Here is a 21,319-nt window from a genome sequence, read left to right on the forward strand (position 1 = left end):
TTTTCCTAGAATGCTCTCCTGAACTCCCAAAGCCCTCCATCGTAGTGGAAACATGTCACCACCTCTTAGAGCTAAAAAAAAACCCTCCACAGTTATTCAAAAGTGATACTTTATAAACATGCAAATCCAAATAACCCAGATGAAAATCCAAGAATTTTGTTCAATTAATTTTCTTTTATACACAATAAAAAGGTCTACAGAGGAGATTTGCTTTGAGTGTCATCATGCTTATTTCATCGCCACTATACCAGCTAATTCGAAAATCCAAGAATTCATTGTGTGACATAACAGGTCCTCCTGTTTTACTCTGACATTAAGCATCTACCCGAGTTGCTCATGTATCTAATACTCAAAACAATGGTTGATATTGCTGTTTACCAAGGCTAAAATGAGATATGATGGCTTCAGACCCATCTCTTCAATAATTATCTCAACTTCCATAACTTTCATTCCTGCAGCTTGAGATAAGCTTATTTATTTATTACACTTTTATACCGCCCCACACTTGTGTCTCTGGGCGGTTCACAATGATAAAACAGTAAAAAACACATATAAAAACACATTAAAACAATTAAAAACTGACAATTTAAAAACCAATCACAGAATTAAAAACCTATACATTATTAAGAAGCTAAAAAAGCCTGAGTAAAAGGATGGGTTTTAAAATATTTTTTAAAAATTGTCAGAGATAAGCTGGACAATAAGATATAGAGATAAGCTGGATTTACTTTTGGTACCAGAGCTGAGGTAAGGCAAAAATGACATTGAGGATAGAAGGTTTAGCTTGCCTCAGCTGTACATACCTTTTGCTTTTGAAATGGCATCTCCTAGCCCCCACTTCATATGTGATTGAGGCAGACCTGCATTCAAAAGCCTGGTTTGCTGCTGTTATGCCTAGTTTCCCCTTAAGCTACTGATGCTTGAAGAGGGTGTCCCACTTCTGAAAACTGTAGATGTATTTGAATTTGTCTCAAGAAACTTCAAAGGTTTAAGTACACATACGGATTTTATTTTTTTTAAAAAGGAGTCAAAAAGCATTGTGGTAAGAATATTTATATTTTTCTTTTACACTTTTATTAACACTTACAAAAACATTCAAACACTGAGGAAAAATTAAATTAACTTTGGAAGCAGAACTCCTTTCTTTTCTGCCTACATACATACAATTCTGAGCTGTTGGCACAAAAAATAATCCACATTCATAAAACCCTTACTACTATTATCAAACATAAATTAAGTAAATCATAGGCACTAGTTTATCAAATCCATGTTTCCACACTTCTTCAATATACCCAAATCTCTTAACACAGAAAGCCCTAGGATGTCCTGGTAATCAAATAAATGGGTAATGAACAGTCTCCCTTAATAAACTGGCAGTTTTCTTCTTTCAGGATTTTGTATTTACTGGATGTTTGTTATGATGTAGTTGCAGGATGTTTCCAAAATGTAATACATCTTCAAAATGAATAAATAGCTGAGCTTTATTTTTAAAAGTATTTTATGAAATACAGTGATGCAGCTTGGTTAAAAAGGCAACATCTGAATTTTTGAGTGAAATCAAATCAAGTAAGATTCTGTTCTAATAAAAACACAAATTATAGTTTCTTCACTTCTGAAGACTGTAACATTGCTTTGTTAGAGCCTAATTTTTAAATGAGGCTGAAAAGATTTATCTAAAACATTCGAGTACCTCATGTTTTCTGCTCAGTACTTTAAACAGCATGTGTTAGATTAACTATACAACACAGCTCTGATATAATCCCTGCTTCACAGGTTATTGGCTACACAGATTTTGGAAGACACACCAGATCCATAGATCTTGGTCTAAGTGGATGTGACAATCAGAGGAAATGTTTACAGTTAAAGGAATGCTACTTCCCACACTGTACTTGCAAATCAATTCATTGTATAAAGATGTATTTTTGTATATGCATACTTCTAAGACCAATTATGTTGAGAACCAGAAAGTGGCACATCAGGCCCAAGTCTTTCTTGGCCCTGATTTGTGCACAACTTAATCCCATGTTATGTCTTTAGAAATCAATACCCTAAAAATTCCCAAGATAGGAATCCCATGACTAAACATAGGAAGGAGCCCTCTAAGTCAATAAAAGGTGGCCCACAAGTAATCTCAATGGGATTGCTGGAGCTGAAATCCAGTCCTATCCTGTCTTGTTCACTTTCCAATTCAAGTAAAAGTTGCATGGCTTTTAGTTCACTAATCTGTGAAGACTAGCTAAAAATCTGAGTGCTGTGAAATTCCAAGATTATCCTCTTCATGGCAAGATTTTAGAAGTACGTTTTAAGAGCCAGGTATTAATGAGATTAAAAGGCAACCTACCATGCAGTCCAGAAGTGCCTGTTGGATTCTTTCAAAAGGTTTCATGACTAGTTTGTCATACTGAGACTACACTCTTGTCTCCTAATAAAAGCATTTTCTTTTAGCAACTGACCTGCTCCCAACCTGTTGTCTTCACTCTTCCAATGCAGAACAAAAGAGAAGGGTGGGGGACTTTGGGTGTTAATAGTAGCAGTTTTTCTGCCGGGTAGGATACCCTGCCAACAAGTACAGGGAAAAACAATGACAAGTATTGGATAGTCTGACAGCCACTAGAGAAACTGAATACCTTGTAAACATACGTGGCAGGGTGGGGTTTTTTGTTTTTGTTTTAACTTTTACCAACAATGTAAAATACAGGTGCATAAGGCAAGGTACATAGTTAAAATACGAACATGGGCAAATAACCTCAGCAGAAGTAGTAACAATTAAAAACAAATTAATTTAGGAAATCAATTTTTTTAAAGGGTTACAGAAAATTCCCTCATACCATGAAACATTATCCAGATGAATATATCATTTGGTATCAACAGTACAACTCATTTCCTTAGAACCTCTAGGTTACAAGTGCATAGTTGTCTTTTCTTCATGTTAACTGTAGGCAAGTTCAGCTGAGTTCCAGGCTGTAAGCACTGTGGTGTGATTTCTTAAAGGATACTTGCTCTTTCCTTTTCAAGGAAAACTTGCAGTAAAAAAAGAATTCTCAAAATAGTGTGAGCCGTGTGTTAAAAATGTGGCTACAATAGCAAAGGCCATCTTCCTGAGCCAGGAACTGCACGGTTTAGAAAGATTGTACAACTGATACTAAGCCCTTTTGGCAATTAAAATAAAATAGCACAAAACCAGATATGTCAAGTCAATGTAAAAGGATTCAACCTATCCCATCCAAGTCTGGGAGATATGTTGACATCCAAGCTGTTTAAAAAAGATAAAACAGTGACATGGCTTCCCTACTACTTCCTTAGTGAGACTCCTGCTCTATTGCGACCGAAGGAATTCTCCATCTAAATCTTCCACAATTGTTTAAAACACAATCCTACCACCACAGTAGCACTTTGCAATCCAATTTTGCTTGCTTTGATTAATATGTTAATGTTTATATACTGTATCTCCAAACTGCATTTGGTTGAAATCAAATCAAGTCACATATGATGTTTTGGAAATTTTTGTTTACTATTTTACATACTACTTTTCAAGATGGACATTTCTTTGGCATTTTGTTAGGTGTTTGCCCTGATGTTGGCCATTGTACCCCTGTGAGCAGTTATAACAAAAAAAACTTTTTTAAAGAAGCAGGAGAAAAAAAGCTCCAGTGGTGAAAAGTGATTCATGTAAAAGATTTGAGTGATCACTAAGTATCTGATGTTAATGTCATTAAAGTGCTGTTTCATAATCTCTGCCAGCTTGTGCTAATTAAGGACAGAGAGGTTGGGGGATTTACAAACCCCACAGAGTCCTATCTGATCAGTCTGCATATCGATCTGCTGTTAAGCCTGGTGAAGGAGTACCTGCTGAGCCATATAGCTTTGCACTTCAGTAGCAGCCGTCCTTCCAGCTCTCATCTTTCACGTTGCTATAGGTTTTGGGAGCTGGCAATGATCTGAAATCAAAAAATATATATCCTGAGAATTAAAATTATTTCACTGAATGACTCTACCTTAGACCTAGGCATAACAATACATTTTACAAATATGACATTTAACCAGTTTTAGTATTTCAGATGCATCTGGCTGGCAACACTTGGAAACAAAATGCTGGATTAGGTGGACCTTGGCCTGATCAGCAAGACAATTCATATGTCCTTTTCAGCACTGTCTGCTTGTTTAGGTAATTTTTTAAAATTTACTCAGGCAAGCAAGCATCAGAAGGACTGCTCCAACCCTTCTCTTAAGCCCAATCTTAACAATGAAACACATCCTCCCACAAAGGCATTCCACTGGGAACTTCTGTGCAAGCTATCTAGAAATGAACAGGATCTGCATAAAAGCATGTGGCTGGCATAGGAGATGATTCTGGTGAATTGTGTCCAGTGAATGTAATTAAGTACACTGTAAACCTGGCTGCACGTCAATCTATTTAGTTATAACAGCAATCCCTTTTGCTCAAAAATCAGTTATGTTCAGTGAGACCAAAAAGGCAAGGCTTCTTTGTAGCCTTAGTCAGTGCTCATTGTTTGCTAGACTTGGGACTCACGCAGAGCTGCAGAACCTCGGGAGCTGCACCAGCAGCCCACTGCCTAGCTTTGCCGTAGAGACAAACATGAAATCTTCCCCGAGTGTGGGAAATACTCCCTTGGTGCTGAGTACGAAAAAGCAGAAAGGACGAGTAACTATTGTCTCCCGCCCCGCCACCTTTTACTCACATTCCACTGCAAAATGTTAGAGCCTTTACTTTCTCACTCCCCACCCCATCTCATTTAATTCGTGGGAAGTACAACCACTACAAATATTTATATATCACTCTTCAACCAAAGTTCTCAAAGTGGTTTACATGGAAAAATAAATACATTAACAAGATAGTTCCCTGTCCCCAAAGGGCTCACAATTGAAAAAGAAACACAAGGCAGACACCAACAGCCATGGGAGGGACGTTGTGCTGGGGTTGGATAGGGCCAGTTGCTCTCTACCTGCTAAATATAAGAGAATCACCACTTTGGAAGTGGCCTCTTTGCTCAGTTGGGCAGGGGACTCTTCCTTTATCCCTTGAGCTACCAAGGTTGCCAAATACAACCATTTCCCTGTGCTTCTGTTATATAAATCACAATAGTTTGTTTCAAAAAGCCTTGTATCCAAATCTGTTGCTCCCTTGGTATTTCCCTGTGTCTTGATTGTAATCCAATCACCATGAAAAGCCATTTTGTGCATTTCTGTTCTTAGTCACATTTAATGGTATCCTGCAAAATGCAAGATTTGCTATTGTATCATATTTAATAGATCCTGACACCAACAGGCTGCTCAAAAAGCTATTTGTCTATGGAAAAAAGCTTAATAATTATTTGCTATAAGCAGCAATGGTGAAGACAACCACCTTTTTCATCTAGGAAAATAAGTTCACAGCCGGTACCTGGTGTAAAATGTATTTTGTGGTAGTTTATTGTTAGGAACAAGCAGTTACAGCATATTTATAGCTTTCCTGAAACATATAAAACAATGAACAGATAATAAGTCTTGACATCTTCCATAAAAATTACTTGCCACTCAAAAGTCCAAGTTTTTAAAAGGATGCACTGAAAATAGGTTTTTGCAAGAATCCAGGTGTACACACAGAATGTAAACATTTCCTATTCAGCAGCACCCCTCAGAAACATGAACAGAGAATAGGCCTGTAAACTGGGAAACAGCTCTTCTTTCAGTAGCTTACATAGCTTTCTAAAACTCAAGGAGAATTTGAGGCACTTTGACAGTTTTATGCATCCTCAACCTGGATCCAAGAATGGTTGGTTTGTTTTTAAGTCAGGGAAAGTCAGTAAGCCAGCATACTATTCTAGAGGTCAACACACACAAGCCTGAAAGACTGCTTCAAACGAAAAGTGACAGACCCACCTGCGAACAGGCTGTGCAAGTTTGCTGCGAGGCACTGGTATGCCCCCTGTGGAGGGGGCACTAGGTCTTGGCAAACCACTCCTCAGCCCTGTTGTCCCTGCAGGTCTTGTAAGCGTAGCACTGTTGACGTTGCTGGCTGGGCTTGGAGAGACTGAACTGGGAGCTGCTAAAGGCCCTGGTGAAGAACTGCTGTGAGGAAGCTGGGTGGCTTCTGGAACAGCTGAGCTAGGTCCATGGTTACTAAATGCTTTTACCGGCTGTCTCAAAGCCAGAGGAGATGGTGCTGCTGGGGACCGGAATTTACTGGGAGAAGGAACTGGAAAATGAAATGAGACAGTCACATTCATTGGCAGAGTAACAATACACAACTTAAAAACATAACTGAAATTATGTTGGCACTGCACACAACACAGAGGTGTGAATACATTTTTTGAGAAAGTAGTATTTAGCTTCAGAGGCGGCTCCTCATTTGTGGCAGAAGGGGCATTGTGCCCCCACCACCGCTCCTTTCCAGACCCGCATTCTTTTACCGAATGTTCTGTATCTTCCGCTCTGTCTTTCCCTCTGCGTGTCCCTCTATGTGTCTGTCTCTCTTGCTTGAATGTTACTTTTGCATTTTCACTGCTTGCCCCCCTTGGGGGTGGGGAAAGAAAGGGCACACCCTGATTGGTGCTGAGGTACTAAATATGCAATCTGGGTAGTGACTAAATACGGTGATTACTTCATTTGGGGGCAGAGGATCCCACTGAACACCCAAGAGGGAGAAAACAGTTTTACGAAGTAATTTAGTACAGCCATTTCTTCTCTTAGGGTGTTGTGTGGGATCCTTTGCTCCCAAATGAAGTAATTACCATATTTAGTCATCACCCAAAATGCACATTTAGTGCCTCAGCACCAATCAGGATGTGCCTTTTATCCCCACCCCATGGTGGGCAGAGGCTAGCCCAGCCCCTAACCAATCAGAAGTCAGAATAGTTTACAGGCACCTGTTCTGACCTATAGTCAGCAAACAAGGCCAACCCAGTCATTTGATTTCACTTGGTCCTTCTAGGCAGGCTGAGCAGACTCTCTGGAGATTTGTGTGCAAAATGGGAGTACTGTCTGCAAGCAAATGGAGTTCAGAAGAGGTAGGAGCCCTGGCTACCTTTTTCCAGCCTCTCTTTCACCAGAGGGAAGCCAGCCCTTTTCTCCTCACTCACTCTGTACCCCAACCTAGCTCTCAGGAGGCATGGATTTCTCCAGCATTTGCTGGGAAGTTTTTCCTTTTTAAAACACCACTAGCAAGCCTTGGCAAATTTCAGAGGTCTAGAGAAAGAGGGGGAAAGTGGGGGATATGGTGGTCTGGCAGTCCTCTTTTACTAACAAGCAAGCAGCCTTCCTTCTTTAGAACTTGCAGCAAAGCCTCATGCTACTCTTTTCTCTTTCCATTACACTCTCACCTCTCCTGAGGGTGAAAGAGAGGGAGGGGATTATAGCTTCCCAACAAAACAAGGCATTTTAACTTAAATTACTATTGGATTTATCCTGTTGGAAATGTGTGCATCTTTAAAACAGAAATATGTTTCTATTTTTTAAAGTAGATTACTGCCTTCTGCTCATGGGCAACCTAACAGGCACAGCTTGGAAACCAGGCCAATCCAAAATAGTCAAGCAGCTCCACCACTAGGGATGTGCACAAACAGGTTCAGCACTGAAGGGAGGGAAGTGGCAACCAGGAAGAGTAGTTGGTTTTTGTTGTTGTTGTTGTTGTTTTAAGGAGAGCAGGTCCTTACCTGCTCGCTGCCACATTGCAGCTTTCTGTTTTTGCAGCAATGCTTATCTCAAGTACCCACGTGTGAAAGCAGCATGCACATGGTGTCTGCATGGGTGTTGCCGCTGCACGTAGGTACTTGGGACACATGTTGCTGCTGCAGCAGGAAGCTGCAATGCGGCGGCAAGCAGGTAAGGACCTGCTCTCTTCTTTCCCCCCCTTGCAAGATCCCCCTTGCCATTCCCCTCCCTGTAGCACCGAACCTGTGCACATCCTTATCCACCACTTTATAGTCCTTATGCCAGTTTTTGTTTGCTGTTGGTTGGTTATTTTGTGTGTTACTCTCTTTGGGGTGAGTGTTAGTAATACTGAAAGGAGAGGTACACAGTGCAAGTTCTTTGGACAGGTTTGTGATTTATATGGCTTAATTTTCAAATCTGAGAAAGGATTCTCTCAAGTAAACATTGCATAGAACTGCAGCCAATCCTATAGAGTTTATTCCAAGTAAAGCCTTAATAAATTCATTGGGGCTTACCGCCCTAAGTAAATGCTGTGTGCATAGGATTGGAGCCCAAGGACATAGCCCAGAAATGTTTCTATTGTGAGAAAGGGAGAAATAAGAAAGGTCTAAAAAGAAATACTATATGTGCATATTTGTGAGAAAAAAGGAAACTAGTGGACTCTCTGTGTGTGGCCAAATACATTTTCAAACAGTGTGAAACAAGAGTAAGCAGGTGCTACCTGCAAACAGGCGCTCAAGATGCAAAACCTTCTGCTGCACCACAAGTTGTTCTTCTTAGCCTAGTCCTGCATGGGGTGAGGAGGAGAGGGCTGAGATTGCAAGGAGGAGGGGAATGGAGGCAATGCTGCTAGAAGGAGGGATGGAGTACTGAGGGGAAGAAGAGGCATGAGAGAGACAGGGGGCATTGCTATTTTCCACACTGACACCCACCATGGACCACTCTAAGGGCAGGATTCATTTACTCACAGCCAACCAAGGGGTGAATTAAGCACTAAATTAGCACTAAACAGCCAGCGGCCAAGTTTTGGTGTGAATGATGGAGATTTTGGCTGAGACAAGGAAACAACTTTACAGAGGGAGAAAACCATGTGCTGGTGATTCAGTTCTTTTTAACTTTGGGTTGGACCTGCCTACTATTAGCCCCACCTATGGTTACCCCTGGCTCTGCTCCCTCCCCTCCCCCCAAGCAGCAGCTGCCGTTAACACCGTTTAGCCTGTTATATGCTCACAATCACTTCAATGAAATAAACTGGCAATCAGATGTGTGGCATTAAAAATATGAATGTCATAGATAAGTAGTTTTGCACCGAGCTTGGCTTGATATTTTCAACAGCTAACCATTTTCATTAGTGGCTACTTTACAGTTTCAGAACTGTCCGAAAATGTGGATGATATTTTGAAACGAAGTTCAGAACACAGTCACCAGTCAGAACTATGGAAATTGGCTGTTGTATAGCCATATGGTATGTATATAAAATAAGTCTGAAGATATGACAGCTTCGGACGTGCAAACCAGCTCGATGTCAAACAGAATGAGTCATGCCAGGCCTCTCAGAGGCCAATTGCGCAGGTGAGGTGGTGTCCAAAATGGCCACTGCACCAAGGGAGAAGGCCCGAATGGGCCAAAGAGCCGGACGAACGGGCTGGTTCGGGCTGCATTGAGGCTGGTGGGGAGAGGGGAAACCTCCACAGACACACACCCCCGCCGCCTCAAGGAACTCCCCCAAAGGGAGTAAAGGTACAAAAAATATATTATTTTTTAAAAAAGAGGTCCATGAACCCCACCGGACCGGACTGAAGGGGGTTCGAGGGGGTGCCAGACCGAACTGGCTCGGTCAGGTTCGAGTCTGGTCCGGACTCAAACTGAACCAGGCCAGCCAGTCCGTGCACATTCCTAATGACAGAACAAGAGTGACTGAAATTTTAAAGTGTCACATCATATATGAGAACACTGATAAATGTATGAGGTATTTCTTCAAATATGTGCTACTTAATTGTCTGAAGGTGGGATCTGGCTGCAGGAAGACAAGACATTAATATTATTCATAGGATAATATAAATTTAACAAAGTTTGTAATATACTCCAGAAATTTTTAACCAAAGTTAGTCAGAAATATCAACAATCACATCTGAATTTGGAACTGTGCAAATATGTAGGTTAGGTGTTCTCTCATAAGCACTTAACAATATAAAGGTAATATTTGACAATTAAAACAAAGAAGAAAATTGTAATTGTATGCATCACCCCATTAAGAGATCAAGGATGTACAGCTGCAGGATATGGTCTCTCAGGCCCAACATTCTAGGAAAGTGAGCTACATACTACAGGCACTGGAACTTCCTGGAGTTTTATTTATTATCAAATTTCTATACCACCTTTCCGTCTTGGATAGTACTCAAGGCAATGAGTTTGAGCATGTCAATCTCATTGACCTTAGCTAACACATCATATCATTGACTGCATCTATAACAAAGAAGCATGAATTTACTTTATTATTCTGACCCTCAAGCTAATTTTCCTTTGCCAAAGGATTATTTCAACCAAAGCAGAAAGGGTCTTGAGGAAGGACACAGATGACAACTCTTCCTGGAATATTTTTGGGAAAATATTCCACAGTGGCATCATGGAGTAAAACAGGATTATGGTGAGCAGACAGTGGATATGTGAGAAAGACTCATAAGAAAGCGAGCCATTTTGAAGAGACAGATACCATGAGCTACAAAAATGTCTTAGTTTAAAAACCTAGTTTCAAAAGCTCTTGAACCTGTAATGAAATGAAGGAGGTAGTTCAAGCATTATACTGAGAGAAGATGAAGCTTTTAGCTTGCTGAAGAATGCAATAAAATTCAAGATGAAAACCTGCTTTTTGATATTTCTGTAGGTTCATTTGGCCATTAAAATTTAGGTTTCTATCACTTTGTTCTTTCTATTCAGATAGCCCAAGCTATTCTATGAATAAATGGCTTCACATCCAAGATGACTTTATGCAATAGTTGTTACCATACTGCCCACTTATTGTACACAGCTGTGAATTTTGCTGTAACAAAAAAGTCTTTACAAGAGGAAGCATGTGGCTCAAACAAGAATGTCTTTGTCTGAACTCCAAACCATGACCAGCATGATGTAATTATTAACAGACTGCCTAGTTCATTCCATTCTCCACTGAAGCTTTCCCCCATAAAATATCTATCCTTCCAGAGAAAACCTCTTCATTTCCATTTGAGAATTTATTACACACCAAAGAATCTAAACACCTCAAAAATTCCTAAAATATAAACTGAGTACCCAGTGGCTTGCGGGGGTAGTTGGCAAATGATGCCGCTAATTCCCCACCCCCACCCGCAAAGAAGTGGGGTCAAAATGAACAGTAGAAATGAAGGAGAACTGGTCTTGTGGTAGCAAGCATGACTTGCCCCCTTAGCTAAGCAGGGTCCACCCTGGTTGCATATGAATGGGAGACTTGATGTGTTTGCACTGTAAGATATTCCCCTTTGGGGATGGAGCTGCTGTGGGAAGAGCAGAAGGTTCCAAGTTCCCTCCCTGGCATCTCCAAGACAGGGCTGAGAGAGATTCCTGCCTGCAACCTTGGAGAAGTCGCTGCCAATCTGTGTAGACAATACTGACTTAGATGAACCTATGGTCTGACTCAGTATATGGCAGCTTCCTATGTGTGTAATGAAGACATCAAAGAATCGAAATACTTCAAAAATTCCTAAAAAATAAACTGAGTACGTGTGTGTGTGTGTGTGTGTGTGTAGGTGTAGTTGACACATGGCAGTTGACAGTTGGCACTGAAATGACAGTCAAAATGAAAAGAAGAAATGAAGGCATATAATGAATCCTCATAGGGATTCATTATGAGGAAAGGTTATTAGACACCAAATAATCTAAACCAAGGTTTCTTAACCTTGGGCCCCCAGATGTTGTTGGACTACAACTCCCAGAATCCCCAACCACAAAGGCCATGTCTGGGGATTCTGGGAGTTGTAGTCCAACAACATTTGTGGGCCCAAGGTTAAGAAACCCTGATCTAAACACTTTAATATTCCTAAAAAATAAACTCGATAACCCACTGCCTTGCAGGGGTGTGTTTGGGGGGGGGGCAGGGCAGGGATTTGAAACATTTATTTTAATTTGTTTATTTTTACATTTTATATCCTGCTCTTCCTCCAAAGAGCCCAGAGTGGTGTACTACATACTTGAGTTTCTCCTCAGAACAACCCTGTGAAGTAGGTTAGGCTGAGAGAGAAGTGACTGGCCCAGAGTCGCCCAGCAAGTATCATGGCTAAATGGAGATCTAAACTCAGGTCTCCCCGGTCCAAGTCCAGCACTCTTGGCACTATCCAATGATAGTCAAGATGAACAGAAGAAATGAAGGACGAAGGTGTCATGCCTGATCCCTTAAGAGGTTTCTTAGCCAGCGTCTCTTTCGGTGACATCAAAGAGCTGGGGTGCAATGCTAAACTATAACTTTTTTTTTCTTGTTTGTTTAGAGAATTTTTGAAATTTTTTAAAGAGGTTGGTTTTGTGCTCTTCCCCCAAGCAAAGGACGCACAACGAGTGCCTTTCTGAGGCGGGGAGAACCGAATGACACTTCCCGCACTTCTTAAAAATTCTCTTTTCACTCAATGGAAGCAAAAAATGCCCTATTTACAGACCAAAAACAGAAGAAATTTTTTCCTCACTTATTCAAGGGACTCAAGGCGGCAAACCATCAAATTCTGGAGAAAGAACCTCCCGAAGCTACCTCAGCAACAGTTGGACAGGAACTAAGGATAGCAGCACTCCCACTACCTTTTCCAACAGACATGTCTGTGCAGGAGGTGGAGCTAGAGCATCGAATGGAGCTTTAGAGTAGTCCCGAATAGTCTACTTGCTCAGACATATATTCACAAAACTGGGAAACAATGGGATCATATCAAGGATAATACAGTTATAACAAACTGGGATTCACCACATTCATACACAATGTCAGACCAGAGTTCATTTTAACCCGTGAATAGAAGCTGCAAATTTCCTCCCCTATGTCAGTGAAGCAAAATGGGAAGCATGTGAGGCTGAGGTAATGCTAGTAATGCTAACCATGGTTTTAACACTATGTCTGAACCTGGCCAAAGTCAATATAGGTGGCCCTTGTTATCCATGGCCCTGATACCCATGGTTTCACATATCTGTGGTTGGGTCACAGGGACCCAGTTTCTTTATTTGTGGGGCAAAAAGTAGGGTTTTCTTCACCTATCCGTGGTTCTTAAGTGACCAGAAATGATTGATGTCATTTACTGCCACCATTTTGTAGTGCTGAGCCATTTTGTGGCTCTTTTCTGCACCCCCTAACAAAAATTCAGAGGATTTGGAACTTTGGGGGGCACTGCTGAAGAGCTGAGTATCTATATCTATATATTTAATTCTCTAAGAATCTATATATTTAATTCTCTAAGAAGTATCCATGACTAATCCCATGTGTGACAGCTATCGTGAAAGTTTACAAGGAGCTGCCAGACAGCCATGGGTACAGACAAGAAAATTGTGGCGGCAGCAGCTGGCCAGCCAGTGGGGGGAAAACGGCGATGAATGGTCGCTGTCACCAGGCAAAGAAAGTGGCCAGTGGGTGGGTGGTGGAGAGGGTGGCACGCTCCCTCTCTGGCCCGCCTGCCAGCCAAAAGGAAAGATAGCCTGGCCTGCCGGGCAAAAGAAGACGGCCGGCTGGTGGGTGGGCAAGTGAAACCAGTGGGCAGGTGGTGGAGAGGGTGGCACACTCCCTCTCCAGACCACCTGCCGGCTAAAATGAAGGATAGCTCGGCCCTCTGGGCAGGCAAAACTGGGAGGCGGGAGGCAGAGAGTGTGGTGCACTCCCTCTCTGGCCTGCCTGCCAGCCAAAATGAAGGATGGCCTGGCCGCTGGGAAAAGCGGCGGGGATGAGAAGCGGTGGCCAGGCCAGCTGGCCACCAGGTGAAGCAGCAGGAAGGAGAAGCAGTGGCTAGGCTGGGTGGCGCTGGGAGAAGTGGCAGGGAGAAATGGGGCTTGGGTGGAGGACAAAATGGGGCTGAATGGGGGGAGAACGAAATGGGGCTTGGGTGGAGAGACAGAATGGGGTCTTCCTGATTCAACCAGAGTGGGATCTAAAATTAACTGAGTGGACAAAAAAACCAAAAACTTGTGAGCATAGGCATGTGCACATGCCTTAGAGGGAACACTGAACCTAACCCCCCAATCCCCATAGGGCTAAGGTATCTTTATTCGTAGTTCCATTATCTGCTAAAATAAGCAAGAATGGAACCCCCATAAATAAATAGGGCCTCCTGTACTATGAGAAGGAATTTAAAGTATTAAAAAATCAATGCCAGGTATTTCAGAAGGTGGCATACGCCCAAAGTAATACCAGGATGCTGTTGTTTTAGGACAACACCTGTTAATATAGCAGAAGTACCTTAGCAATAAGTTCACCATCCATTAATCATTATAAAGTACTCAGGTTTCAGAGGGCAAGGCAACAGAAAGACCCAAATAAAATTCTGCATCAGCCACAGGAAGGTAAATTAACTGTGCTGATGCTTTTTGAATGATCAAATAGGTCTGCTTAATCCTCAGAATCTTTAACAATTTTGAATGTCTCATAAGCCCTTCCAGACTACTAAAAAAAGGGATGCTGTAGCGTCTTGAGAGCTGCTGGCTAGTCCTGCCCCAGCACTGACACGCTCAGAAGCCTCATCCACACACTGAACACACTTACAGCCTTTGTCTGCAAAGGGGTGAGTGTGGGGGTGTGAAGCTGTGTGTCAGCACCAGGGTGGGGCTTGCCGGCACACTCATGGGATGAACACTGGTACATCACCCTTCCCTCCTTTTAAATGACCTCCCCCTTTTTAAGGTAAGGTATGAAAAGAGCTATAGAATCACCATTAAAATTCTGAGTATCAGAACAGAAACAGGCAGATTTCAGACTTGCAGGATCTACTTTGTTTTTCACCCGAGCCCCGAAGTCCTCTGACTAGAGCCAGGTGCACAATAGGGAAGGGATGTTTCTGGTGGAGGAAGATGAAAAATGGTGTCTCACAGCAGAGGTGCAGTAACCAGTTCGTTCCTGCACCCCATGATCCATACACTGGCCTGCATATAGATGTCTATAACTGAATTACTACAGATCAGGGATTCTAACACAGAATTTATTCAACGGGCCAACAGAGACAAGTAATAAATAACAGACAGAAACAACTGAGGAAAGCTATTAGGAAGAGAATCTAGTGAAATAATAATACGGAAATAGCAGCCTGGGGTTTTTTTAATAGGTGAAGTCAGAGAAACATACCAAAGACCTTGCTCTAGCAGTGGTTGATCTAAGACGGAGATAGGGAGGTGTATTACCCTCTAGGGGGAGGTATTTCCCATTCTTTTTACTTTCTTTCGACAAGCTTTGGAAGGTTCTGGACCAGGGCTCTGCGCAGATGCATAACCCAAGTGTGAATGCACAGAGACCATGAAGAACAACTAATAAATACTCATATTTTACAGACATGAAACACAAAGACTGCCTGAGAGAAAAGCGATTAGCACAATGGCACCCATAGTAGAAGACCTTTCCCCCACTCTATTTGTGATGTTGAACTGGAAAGCCTTGCTGATCTACTGTAAGTCACTGAGAGATGTACCAATAGATCCCAATTTACTTTCTACTCACCCTTGTCACAGAATATCAAAATCATGCTATGGCCCCAAGACAAACCCAGGGAACTCACTAGACTAGACTAGGAGAAACACTCATAGAAATATTGAGATTAACCTCCAGCCTTTGCACCTACAGGTAACTGTTCTTTCCAGAAATCGTATTTAATATATAAATTCTTAACCAAGATTTCCACTCAGTATAGAAGCTATTTATTCATTCAATTTTTACACCGCCTTTCCACACAGGTTTGCAATGCATTGAGTATCTTTAACATTCTTTGGCTTGGAGACAGGAGCAAGAAAAACAGGTTGCTCACCTGTAACTGATGATCTGGTAGTGATCTGTTGATATCCATTAGAATGGGTTCTGCGCCTGTGCGGAAGCCTCTCGGTATCGAGTTCTACAGCTCCTCTTTGGCACCTGCACCCCGCCCCACATGACCACGTGAATATTTAAGGCGGGAGGAAGCGCGGGCTCCTCAGTTCCTTGGAGACCGCCGAAACAGTCGAGTAAGCAGGTAAGTTCTACTACAGAATGGCAAATACTACTGCAGAGGGGAGGTCCGGAAGGGTCTAATGGATATCAATGGATCACTACCAGATCATCAGTTACAGGTGAGCAACCTGTTTATCTGGATCCTGATCTGTTGAACCCATTAGAATGAGTGTTTAGTTAGCTCCTAAAGGAGGAGGGAGCCGTAGAGTTATTGTAACACCCTTTTGAGGACAGCTCTCCCAAAATTCGCCTCCGCAGCAGACTGCAAGTCTATAGCATAGTGCTTAACAAAAGGTTGCTCTGAAGACCAAGTAGCAGCCCTGCAAATGTCTTTGCAGGATAGGCCAGACAGGTGAGCAGCTGAAGCGCCATAAGCCCTTGTAGAATGTGCCTTGATGGTCTTTGGCGGTTGAACTTTCTGTAGAGAGTAGGTCAGATGGATGATCTCCACTAGCCAGTGTGAAAGTCTCTGCCTAGACAATGCCTGTCCTTTCTTCGGTCCCTTGTAGGAGATGAATAGTCGCTTCAATGACCTGAAAGTCTTGGTCCTAGAGAGGTAATAGAGAAGCGCTCTGCGTACATCCAAGGAATGTAGAGCCTTTTCCAACGGCGTGGTAGGCAACTGGAAGAAAGTGGGCAACACCACATCCTGATTTATGTGGAAGTCAGACACAATCTTCGGTAAAAAGGTGATGTCTGGCCAAAGGAGAACCTTATCCGGGTAGAAACGGGCATAAGGGACATCCATCCGGAGAGCCGTAAGTTCACTCACCATGCGTGCAGTGGTGATAGCCACCAAGAAGGTAGTCTTTAAGGATGTCAGCTTCAACGCCGTGGAATGCATGGGCTCAAACGGGGGCTCAGTCAGGGTCGAGAGAACCAGTGAGATACTCCACTGTTCCAAGTGGTTTAAGGATGGGGGAGGGGTACAGGTTAGAAAAGCCTTTCAATAAACTTATGCAAGAAGGGTGGGAGAACACTGTCTTGCCATCCCATCCCGGGTGTCTAGATGATAGTGCCGCCAAGTGGACCCTAATTGATACGTTTGAGAGTTTGGCCGACTTCAGAGAGGTCATATACAGCAAGACGTCCCAGATGGAGACTTCCTTAGGACGGAAAGTACGCCGAGAAGTGTATACAGCAAATCTTTTCCACTTGCTGGCATGGTTTCCTCTTGTAGATGGCTTACGTTGATTCAGTAGGATTCGTTTTAGGAGTGGATCCTCCACGCTGTTAGTTGTAGGGTGAGTACTTCTGGATGCAGAAGGTGCCCGTTTTCCTGTATCAGGAGGTCTGGACGATTCAGAAGTCTCTGAAGGGTGTTCGAGTAAATGTGGAAACCATGCTTGGTGTAGCCACCACAGCGTGATAAAGATGCCCTTCACATGGCCTGACAACAGACGCGCCACAACCCTGCTCACAAGATGCAGAGTGGGGGGAACATGTAAGTCCAACATCCCGACCAGTCCAGTTGGAAGGGATCTCCCAAAGACCAGGATTTGTGGCCTGCTGTGGAGCAGAACAGTTTGCATTTTTTGTTCTGTTCTGTAGCAAACAAGTCGATCTCTTGGTAACCCCAGAGTCAAAATATCTTGTGCAAGTAAGTGTTGTTCAGTTCCCACTCGTGTCTGATTTCCGTCGAGAATGAACGGCTGAGGCCATCCACCAGTGTGTTGTCCATGCCCCTGATGTGGATGGCTATTGGCGTAATGCTGTTTCTGATGCACCAATGCCAAATCTGAAGGCTCAGGGCACACAGAGACCTGGAGACTGTCCCCCCTTGTCTGTTTAGATAGGCTATGGCCGTCATGTTGTCCAGCTGTAACTGCATAACTCGGCCCCATAACATCGGAAGGAAGGCTTTCATTGATTGAAATACTGCTAAAAGTTCTAGAAAATTTATATGCAGTTGGCTCTGAGAGCATGTCCAGAGGCCTTGAGTCGTGGTGGCATTGCAATGATCACCCCACCCTCTCAGGGAAGTATCCGTTGTCACCCAAACTGACGGAGCCTGAGCTTGAAAAGGTATACCTCTGAGTAGGTTGGCCCTCTGAGTCCACCAGGATAGCGAGCGTAGGACTGGAATGACTACCAGCAAGCATTTTACCAGGCTGTCTCTCAGCAGGTTGAAGGAGGAGAGGAACCAAAGCTGCAACTTCCTCATCTTCAGATGGGTGTATTGAACCATGGACTTGCAAGAGGCCATTAGGCCCAAGAGGCGCTGCACTTGATGATCTGGCTGTGACGGGTTTTCTTGAAATTGTTGTACCAGAGATGCAATGATCTGGTAACGATCTTCTGGAAGGAACACTCTTTGCAGGGTAGCATTTAGTACAGCCCTAATGTATGACATGACGGGCACAGGTGTGAGGTTGGATTTTTCCCAGTTGACCTGTATTCCTAGGTCCCAGAACATGTACTGTAGCCGCAACATGTACTGTATCTGTGAACGTAACTCGTTTTCGTCCCTTGACGTCAAGAGCCAATCGTCTCCTCCAGGCTACTCTGTTGAGGAGCGGGTGAGGGACCATGGGCGGGGAGGTGGAGTGGCTGTGGTCTATAAGAATAACCTTTCCCTTACCAGGATCCCTGTTAGAGTGTCGGACCATATCGAATGTGTGTACTTAAGTCTGGGGACCAGGGACAGACTGGAATTTCTGCTGGTGTACCGATCGCCCTGCTGCTCAACAGAGTCCCTAACTGAGCTGATGGACTTGGTCTCGGACTTCATGTTGGAGTCCCCCAGGCTTGTGGTGCTGGGGGACTTCAATGTTCACTTTGGGACCAATTTGTCCGGGGCGGCTCAGGAGTTCATAGCGGCCATGATGATTATGGGCCTATCCCAAGTGGTCTCGGGGCCAACGCACATTGCTGTTCACAAGCTTGATTTGGTCTTTCACTCTGATCAGGGTGGTGTTCCGTGGGTGGGGGAATCCTGTGATTTCCCCATTGTCATGGACGGATCACCATCTGGTTAAGGTTGGACTCACAATCGCTTCCCACCTCCGCAGGGGCGAGGGACCTATTAGGATGATCCACCCCGAGAAGGTTATTGGATCCAACAGGATTTCAAGAAGCCTTGGAGGGATTTCGTGTTGGCTCTGCTGGTGATCCTGTTGATGCCCTGGTGGAGAATTGGAACAGCAAACTCACTGGGGCAGTAGAAATGATTGCTCCTAAACGTCCTCTTTGACCTGCTTCAAAACTGGCCCCATGGTATACGGAAGAACTATGGGGGCTGAAGCGGCGAGGTAGACGACTGGAGCGCAAGTGGAAAAAGACTCGGCTTGAATCCGACAGATTGCAACATAGAGCTCATTTGAAGATCTATGCTCAAGCAATACGTGCGGCAAAGAAGCGATTCTTTTCTGCCCGTATTGCATCCGCAAGTTCATGTCCGGTGGAATTGTTCAGGGTTGTGAGAGGGCTAGTGAGTGCCCCTCATCCCTTGAATCAGAATCTTGAACCATCGATTACCCGCTGTGATGTGTTTAATGAATTATTTGTGGGGGAAATCTCTCGTATTCGGGCCGACTTAGACTCCGTCTCCACAATTACCTCAGTGCCTGATGTGGAGGTGTCCAGCGACTCCTCTTGTGTGATTAGGTTGGATCAGTTCCAGTTTGTGACTCCTGAGGATGTGGACAAGCTGTTTGGAATGGTGCAGCCTACCACCTGTTCTCTTGACCCTTGTCCGACATGGCTTATATTATCTGGCATAGAAGTTGTTGTAGAAGGCCTGGTAGAGATTATAAGTGTGTCTCTGAGGGAAGGTAGGATGCCTCGTCTTAAGGAGGCAATTATTAGACAGCTTCTGAAGAAGCCTACCCTGGATCCCTTGGACCTGAACAACTACAGGCCTGTCTCCAACCTTCTGTGGCTGGCCAAGGTAATTGAGAGGGTGGTGGCCTCCCAGCTCCAGACAGTCTTGGATGAAACTGATTCTCTTGACCCATTTCAAACTGGCTTCCGGGCTGGCTATGGGGTGGAGACTGCCTTGGTCGGCCTGATGGATGATCTCCAATTGGCAATTGACAGAGGAAGTGTGACTCTGTTGGTCCTTCTGGACCTCTCGGCGGCTTTCAATACTATCGACCATAGTATCCTTCTGGAGTGTCTGAGGGGGTTGGGAGTTGGAGGCACTGCTTTGCAGTGGTTCCGCTCCTACCTCTCGGGCAGGTTCCAGATGGTGTCCCTTGGAGACTGCTCTTCTTCAAAATCTGAACTTTTGTATGGTGTTTCCCAGGGCTCCATATTGTCTCCGATGTTGTTTAACATCTACATGAAACCGCTGGGAGAGATCATCAGGAGATTTGGTGCAGGGTGCTACCAGTATGCTGATGACACCCAAATCTATTTCTCCATGTCAGCATCATCGGGAGAGGACATAACCTCCCTAAGTGCCTGCCTGGAGTCGGTGATGGGCTGGAAACTGAGACTGAATCCAGCTAAGAAGGAGGTACTCATTGTCTGGGGTTGGAACTTGAGAGATGATTTTGATCTGCCTGTTCTGGATGGGGTCACACTTCCCCAGAAGGAACAGGTACGCAGTCTAGGGGTGCTTCTGGATCCGAGCCTCTCCCTCGTGTCCCAAGTTGAGAAGGTGGCCAGAAGTGCCTTCTATCAGCTTTGGCTGATACGCCAGCTGTGTCCGCTTCTTAGGTGAATGACCTCAAAACAGTGGTACATCTGCTGGTAACCTCCAGACTGAATTACTGTAATGCACTCTATGTGGGGCTGCCCTTGTACATAGTCTAGAAACTACAGCTGGTCCAGAATGCAGCAGCCAGGCTGGCCTCTGGGTCATCTCGGAGAGACCATATAACTCCTGTATTAAAAGGAGCTACACTGGCTGCCGATATGTTTCCGGGCAAAATACAAGGTGCTGGTTATAACCTATAAAGCCCTAAACAGTTTGGGCCCTGGGTATTTAAGGAAACGCCTTCTTCTGCATGAACCCCGCCGCCCACTGAGTTATGCTGGAGAGGTCTGTCTGCAGCTGCCACCGGCTCGTCTGGTGGCCACTCAGGGACGGGCCTTCTCCGCTGCTGCCCCGAGGCTTTGGAATGTGCTCCCTAGTGAAATAAGAGCCTCCCCATCTCGGACAGCTTCTTTAAAAACACATTTCTTCATCCAGGCTTTTAATTAATGTTGTTTTAATGGTGTTTTAAATATTATTTTAATTTTTTAAAATTGTTGTAATGTGTGGTCCCCCCCCCCATTTTTGTCTTAACAAATGTTTTACTTTGTTTTTATTCTGTTGTAAACCGCCTAGAGACGTACATTTTGGGCGGTATAAACATGTTTTAATAAATAAATAAATAGTCTAGGTAGAGGTACAGTTTCAGCCCTTTTGTTTGTAAGTGGGCCACTACTACCGCCATGCACTTTGTAAAGACACGTGGGGCAGTGCAAAGTCCAAATGGTAGCACTTGGTACTGGTAAATTGCATCTCCTACAGTGAACTGTAGGTACTTCTGGAAGGATGGACGGATCCCTATGTGAAAA

General features: G+C 43.8%; 1 protein-coding gene across 4 annotated transcripts in view; it reads right to left on the reverse strand.

The window, feature by feature from the left end:
* Positions 1–987: 987 nt before the first annotated feature.
* The window catches only part of SLAIN2 (SLAIN motif family member 2), a 76,315-nt gene continuing 55,983 nt past the window's right edge, over positions 988–21,319 (reverse strand). For 3 of the 4 annotated variants that reach the window (XM_053254032.1, XM_053254033.1, XM_053254034.1), the window contains 2 exons: positions 5,881–6,196; positions 988–3,938 (listed from right to left, as the gene is read on the reverse strand). In XM_053254032.1, coding sequence (XP_053110007.1) covers positions 3,872–3,938; positions 5,881–6,196 — 383 coding nt within the window. In that variant the 3' untranslated portion in view covers positions 988–3,871. Of the gene's footprint in view, positions 3,939–5,880; positions 6,197–8,371; positions 8,438–21,319 lie in introns of those variants that run through there. The other variant, XR_008308207.1, reaches the window with a different exon arrangement.

Source organism: Hemicordylus capensis, chromosome 5, assembly GCF_027244095.1.
Source record: "Hemicordylus capensis ecotype Gifberg chromosome 5, rHemCap1.1.pri, whole genome shotgun sequence".
NCBI lineage: Eukaryota > Metazoa > Chordata > Lepidosauria > Squamata > Cordylidae > Hemicordylus > Hemicordylus capensis.